Source organism: Coenobita brevimanus, chromosome 45 (assembly GCF_032717465.1).
Source record: "Coenobita brevimanus isolate Jiangsu-jjx chromosome 45, ASM3271746v2, whole genome shotgun sequence".
Taxonomy (NCBI): domain Eukaryota; kingdom Metazoa; phylum Arthropoda; class Malacostraca; order Decapoda; family Coenobitidae; genus Coenobita; species Coenobita brevimanus.
The window spans coordinates 30,600,130-30,607,393 of NC_136998.1; the positions used below are offsets into that span (position 1 = coordinate 30,600,130).

At 42.1% G+C, this 7,264-nt stretch overlaps 1 protein-coding gene across 1 annotated transcript; it reads left to right on the forward strand.

The window, feature by feature from the left end:
• Nucleotides 1-253: 253 nt before the first annotated feature.
• Nucleotides 254-7,264, forward strand: LOC145398304 (uncharacterized). Its single transcript, XM_080271193.1, has 4 exons — nt 254-349; nt 4,147-4,247; nt 4,926-5,225; nt 5,529-7,264. The coding sequence occupies exons 3-4, from the start codon at nt 5,170-5,172 to the stop codon at nt 5,692-5,694; spliced, it is 222 nt and encodes a 73-aa protein (XP_080127319.1). The 5' UTR covers nt 254-349; nt 4,147-4,247; nt 4,926-5,169; the 3' UTR covers nt 5,695-7,264.

A 7,264-nucleotide genomic window follows, 5' to 3' on the forward strand; every position in this document is an offset into this window, starting at 1 on the left:
AAGAAAACACAGACACAGTATTCTGAAGCCATTTGTTTCCCGCCTATTTCAACCTCGACGCACATTTGCATTTAACACGTTACGTTTATATGCGTTAATTTCCAGCTGCCAAATCTATAATATAAGTTTGGTTAGAGAAACTGAATAATGGATAAATACCCTTACCTTTGGCAGTATTCAAGATGGCACCTCCTCCTCCCCCCTACGGAGGGTATATAAGTGGCCCCCCTGCCAGCGCCCGCCACTTCCACTTCAGCTCGCGTCAAAGCAGCCATATTGCCCCTGATTCGTGCCCAGCAACATTGTAGATGAAACTAGGCAGATTTCCCTGTCTGTCACAACAGCTGAGGTAAGAGAAAATGAATTGGTTTACCGTCTTAGCTGTGATATTATTGTACAAGTGTGGATATGAATGGTACTCTAGACAACGAAGAAAAAAAACTTAGTACCCACCTCCTCTCACTCCCTCTCGACCTACTTCTTGCGCTTATCATTTCCTCAATAAGAAAACGAGTAACTTACCGTCTTATCTGTGACCTTAAAGTATTTGCTGTTTGAACCAGGGGAATATTTGGGCCCATGGAAAAAAAAAAAAGACTAATGTTCACCTCCTTCCACATCAACGTTTTTAAAATTGTACATTCTAATCTGACTTTAACGCCCTCGCTATGTGATTTCAAAGAATATTTTTTTTTTAGCTAACGAAAAAAGGGAAAATTGACTTCCTCCTGTCACCATTCGAGGTTGAAAAATTACTAACTTGTATTCAAACTACGACATTAAAATTCTAACCATATGGATTCGACTGATAATTAAGTTGACGAATAAGAAACAGATTGACTCCATCGCCTCGTCTCCCCACTCAGTCTCTCTCACCCTCTCGACCTACACCTCGTGCCCACCCTTTCTCCTGCTGTTGATGATGCCTCTACAGTATACTATATTCTATTCTTGCTCCTTCCAGACGAATGTATTAAGCTTAGGACAGAGTTTTCGAGCAGAAGTAAGAAATAGACTTCATTAACCCCTTCCCTCCAAGAAATCTAACAGTAATAAAGTCATCCATAAACAGGAAGATTGCAGTATAAAATATGACGTCCCCAAGTTGAAAGCGTAAGCCTCTGCGACGAGTGAACTATGAACTGTTTGCTTCCCCCAGACCAGTTCTTTCAGCGTAGGATTGGCTTGTCGTCGTCCTAAGGTTAAGCTTTGTGGCTATTCTGAGCGTCTGTTTAGCCTTGCATTTTTTATACATTCAGTAAGATGACGCTCATATTTATTCTTATTAACAACAGGCGATTTTTTATCAACGTTAGGAGGGATCAATAACAGTGAATGGTTAACTGAATAATACTGTTCCCTACATTTCAGTTGCCTGCCGAATGACCTTGAAGTGAACCAGTTAAAGGAGACTAAATCCTTCACTCCAAGATAGCTATGTATCTATCTTGCATAACGACAGGACCTCTACCTCCAGTCTCCCTCTCTCTTTATATATATATATATATATATATATATATATATATCTTACATTCCTCAGCTCTTCGAGTAGTCTTCCACCCAACCCACACCTTGCTCCCTCCCCACTTAAGTCCCTAACCCAATCCCACCTAACCCTACCTCCTGTTCTGTCTTCCTAGCTATTCGGAGTTCTCTCTCTCCCTCCCCTACTGTCCTCCGGCTTTCTTCTTACCTCATCTAACCCTCCCTGCTTTCCCATTCTTATCTTTAACTCATAATTACGTTTTTTATAATTTACCCCATAACAAACAGCTTTGAAGGGACCAACAAGTGTCGTTTGCGTATATTTGTACTCCTACTCTTCTGTACTGCTGTATCTTCTGGCCCTCCTCTGTCTTGTCTTTCTCTCCTGCCGTCCTTCACCTCCCCTCCCCTGGCTTCCCCTTCCCTTTACTCTCATCCTCTCTTCCTCCCCCACCGTCCCTCCCCCTGTCACTCTCATCCTTTCTTCCTCCCCTGCCTAGCTCTTTCCCTGTCACTTCCCCTTCAACTTTCGTCCTCTCTTCCTTCCAGCCACTTCCTAACCCTGTAATATCTCTAGACCTTCCCTCCTTCCCTCACCAGTCTATTTCTGGTTCTATCTATCTATCTGTCTATTATCTATCTGTCTGTCCTCTTCTTCCACTGTTATTCCATGCCCCTACCATACTCCGTCTCTCACCCCCCCCCCCGTCTCTCCAGCCTCCCTCCCCCCACCCCCCAGACCTGGATCCCCTAAGGGTGGGCAGGTTTCACTCCGTGCGTCTTGGGGCCTCCCATCACGGACCAGCCACGTGTACACCAGCTAGTCTCTGACCCCCCCTCCCCTCTCTCTCTCTCTATCTATCTATCTATATGTTCTTTATTACAGCCTGGAATAATTTCTCCCCATTCTTCACTTGTGTCCTCATCCCCACTCCCTGGCCTCTTTCGAACTTATTGTATATGAGTCGATCAGAAACACACAAAAACTTGAAAGACCTCAGAGCACGCATACCTCCGCCGGCAGCATAAAAATGTGATTTACTCTTGCATCAGAATCCGGGTCCACCTCAAAATCTAACCACCGTACTCTACCTTGACCCACTGCCCACTTATCCACCAGATTTCACTGAAATCCAATACAAATTTCTGAGATTTCTTGTACTGTACACAAACAGACAAACAAACACGAGTGAATACATCACCTTCGTCCAACTTCGTTGGTGGAGGTAAAAGCGAAGGTCAAGTCGAGGCTGTTAAAAGAAGTCCTCAGGTTAGATGCGGAGATAAAATCCATCAGTATTTAGTCCCTTCATTACGAAGGATTTCTCATAAGCTGAATAGTTATATGGAAGCATTCAAAATACACTGACAAGACCATCGTCATAGTAAACGATTAACTCTTGAAAGGGGGGAGGTTTTTCTATGGCGTCAAGATGCCTCGTGTTACCCCAAGTGAGATGCGTAAGTCGTCAGTTTTCGTTATGGGTTGATGTCTGAGCAAAGCTTCAGTCATTAATACTAATTAATAATATAACCTGTCGAATCACGCCAATTAATGAGTAGTACTAGTACAAACAAAATGTTCGCAGCTTTTGTTGACTTCCATCCTCTTCACTTCTCTTTCCTCCTCCCCTCAAACTTCTCTCCCTTCCTTCTTCCCGGCCTCCCCCTTCCACATGACCTCCCGCCTTTCACCCTGGCCTCCTCCACAGCCGTCCCTTCCTTCTCCTTCTCTCCCCCCTCCCCCTCTCCTCACCCTCACCCTTCCCCTCCCCTCTCGCTCTTCGCCAGCGTCCACACAGCGCATTTGATTATGCAAATTGACTTAGCATATACTACACACGAGAATTTAGCATCTAGCGTTCATGTGATACAAGCTTACGTATAAATGCATCAAATACATAATTACAGAGGTAAAACAGATATTACATTGCTAATGAATAAGATGGATAAGAGAGAGAGAGAGAGAGAGAGAGAGAGAGAGAGAGAGGGAGCAGGGAGGGAGGGAGAGGGAGAGACTGGTACTCACTGTTGCCAGGGGAGATTTCATACTCGCCAAAACGCATCATGAACTGACAGTAACAGACACGATATTTTCATTTTACGGAAAGAGAACACAAGCTAGTAACGTGATTAATTGTTCTTATTTGCTCTTCCCATAGACCTGTGTTTCCCAGGCTCAGGTGACATCATTAAACTCTATGGTAATCACTCCCAAGTTTTCACGACGCGAAATCACCACAAATGATCAGAGCGTCACCACTGAGAGGGAGATTGTATATATAATAGATAGATAGATAGACAGATAGATATAGATATAGATAGGTAGACAGATAGACAGACAGACAAATGGCACATAAATATAAACTTTCGACTTCGACACCTCAATAGGTATTCATTGTCCCCATAAAAATCCTATCATTTGATAATTTAAATGTATCTATTAAACTACACCATCACCTAGAACCCATACAACACACTAAAAGACACTGAAGGTATATGGCGTAGATTAGATTTAAAAAAAAAAAGATAAAGGTGGAATGCAGGTGTAACGCAAAACAGTGATTAAGTAAAACGAGGATAGAGTGAAGATGAAAATGAAGATAGTGGTACGGTATACGTGGTTGGTGTTAGAGATTTAAAAGCTGCCTCTCTCCCCAGATTGGACTCAAGCCTGGCCAGCGCCAAGGGCAGTCGTCTAGCCAACTGTGGTAACAAGCTTGAGTTGAGGGTTCTGGCTCAGCGGCACAACGTACCTTGAGGTGAGTCCCACATCACAACCATTACTTTACAGGGAATTAACATAGCATTTCATTTTTATTTCAACAACATTTTGTCTCACATTTGAAAACGTTATGGCAATGTGGTTTTAATTTTCTCAATTTTTGGTTCACTTCGAAATTAGATGCCACCTTTGTCTCGTCGTTCCTGAGTAGTAACCATAGATCAAAGGCCAGCTAATAACTCACTGAGGGACAGCACACAGAGCGGCGTTCTGTCACATCTTATCATTCTACGGGCTCCGTACTGGTTGAGTGGCAGCTCCGTGACAAAATTATGGGGCAATCTCGAGTTAACTAATATAAATTGATAATCTCCATCTCAGATTAAGTTTGAAAGTTTCGTCGTTAATGAAAACACTAGAAGAGTATGTCCATCCCTGCATTATGGCCCAGCACGAGTGGATTCTCAGTGCTATAAAAGAAGGGTTAATAAATGCAGAGAATATACCAAACACTGCCACATAAAAATCTTTGTTTCATCGTTATCGTCCTCCAAACTGTACTGTAAAACTACATATAAATCACTACGGTGGGGCATCCTTTAGGGAAGATAGGGACTGCAAATATTTTCTACCTCAATGACCATCTTGTAATCAGTAGCAATAAATGTAATCTTTCTTCTTGCACAACTTACACCAAGCCATTCTTTCTCCACAGCCAGCACACAAGAGTAAACAGGGCAGTTTTCCTCTATAATCTTTCCCTCACGCCATCACTCCCGGAAGTCCCGCACTCGGCACTGACACCACATAATTAACCGCAGCCGCCACCACCAGCACAGCCCAGGAGTCCAACCGGCGCCACCCAGCGTCTTAAGCCAGCACTTCCATTGAGGAGAAACCCAGCTCGTTGACTGAATTTCGTGTATTGATCCCGGCGAAGGAGAAGCATCCCCAGCAAGATGGTTCAGGAGCAGACCTACTCGTCCTACAGCTACGATGCTGATCCCAGGGACAGGTCAGTAAGGTGTCTGTCATTAGCGAGACCTTGTACAGCAATTGTCTCCCTAAAACGTACTGCAATTGTCTCCCTAAAACGTCTATGAAATACAGCAAATATTCTTTAAAAACTTAGCAAGATGCATTCGACAATAACAATACACAGATATATACCACCAGTACATAGCATGGATGACGTTAAATCAAGGACCGAGTCCAACTAAGATACAGTAAGAACTCCAGGCCAGCCCTGATAAAAAAATAAATAAAATAAAAATAAAACTGTCATTCCCAGAGCTGACGTTGTTGCTATTGTCCACAGGAAGAGCACATACAAGGCGATGGAGACGGGTGGGTACAAGAGGCAGACTGTCGGCAACAGCAAGAGCCCCGGCAGCCAGGTGAAGCAGGGCACCACGGCCAAGGCTGACTCATGGGGTCCAATCTTCAAAAACAAGCAACATTTTGTGGAGATGCATTTCTGTTAGACCACTGCGTCGTCATGGGTGGAGGGAATAAATTACTTAACACTTAAATTACTCTTGCTAATGTAAGAACTGAAGGGATGAAACAATATATACTCAAAATACTCTTGCTAATATAAGATCTGACGGGATGAAAACGCTTAATACTTAAAACACTATTGCTAACTGGAGATTTGGGGGGATATAAATATTTAATACTTAAAATACTCTTATTACCGTAAGATTGTGAGGGATTAAAAGATTATTACTTAAAAAAAACAGTGCCAAAGTAAGATATAGAAGGATTTAATCACTCAATGCTTTAAATATAGTTAAATTAAGTACGGTATTATGTTTCGATTAAAAGACAGACCAGAACGAGAGAATAGGGCCATGAGTAATACACACACACACACACACACACACACACACACACACACACACACACACCACGTCCTGTGCAAATGACAAGATACAGGCCTTGAATGATCTAAATTATAAGTGTTGGTATTTAAACATTACTCTTGTAGTTTAGACTAGAATACGTAGCAGACTTGAGACAAAAAAGAAAAGAAAAGAAAAAAAAAAAGATGCACACCCCTCCTTGTCCTGCTGACCATAAGGTACAAAAATTGGACTGTACAAAAATTCCAATGATATTTGCTTTAGTTATATATTTTTTTTTGAGAGATGGAGAATTATATAGCCTTTAGATATATTAGGAAAATGATGCTCCCAACCACTTCAACTGCATCAAGGTCTCTTCGTATATGTGTAATTATTTAAGACAATTAGGGATAGAGGTTCGTTATTTGTTATTTGTGAAGTAGTTGTATTCGTGTTATTGGTACTAAGGTAGGCCTAATTTATACTATAGGATATTATCGTACAAAGCGTATATGTATAAATTAAGTATCCATTTAAAACCCTTCAATCCAGTAACATAATTAGGCTTTCGTCCTTGCTACCTCCAGACGATTTTGACAGACGTGTAGTAGCGAAGAGGTTAATGAAGGCTGTATATGGCCTATGTCCAGAAAATGTGACTAAAATCGTCTGGAGATAACAAGATAAAACACACACACACACACACACACACACACACACACACACACACACACACAAATACGAGACTGAAAGGGTTAAGCCGCTCATAGAAAATAGCAACCCCAAGCTACTATTTCTGTTATCCCTACTACTGTCCATCCATTTCTCAACTGCACTTCGTCAGACTCAAATTTTTACCCTCTTATCACCCACAAGTCTTCCAGATCATATCCCTTTCCCCATTCACGACATGACACACATTTCTTGTCTTGACTCTGGCCTTAGGCGCAAGTTAAGATGTATATTCAGCTGGATTTACTGTATATTTTTCCTTCCAAGACGATGCACGGCTTACAGCATAATATGGGTAGCTCCTTTGGCAAATAAAAGATGACGCTAAAAATCTAAAACGTTTTTCATTATCATCTGCTGTTGTGTGGTTCAGCTCTACTCGAGGGGAACCGTGTGCTAAGGTGTCATGATTCGAATCCAAGAAAGATTATATTCCCTCTCCCCATCATCAAAGGCCATCAATTTAAGGTAGGAT

What these genes read in the sequence shown, in the direction of transcription:
- LOC145398304 (XM_080271193.1), top strand. Translation starts at nt 5,170, where the DNA reads ATGGTTCAGGAGCAGACCTACTCGTCCTACAGCTACGATGCTGATCCC. An exon ending in GATGCTGATCCCAGGGACAG is followed by an intron (nt 5,226 to 5,528) that starts GTCAGTAAGGTG and finishes TATTGTCCACAG; the next exon opens with GAAGAGCACATACAAGGCGA.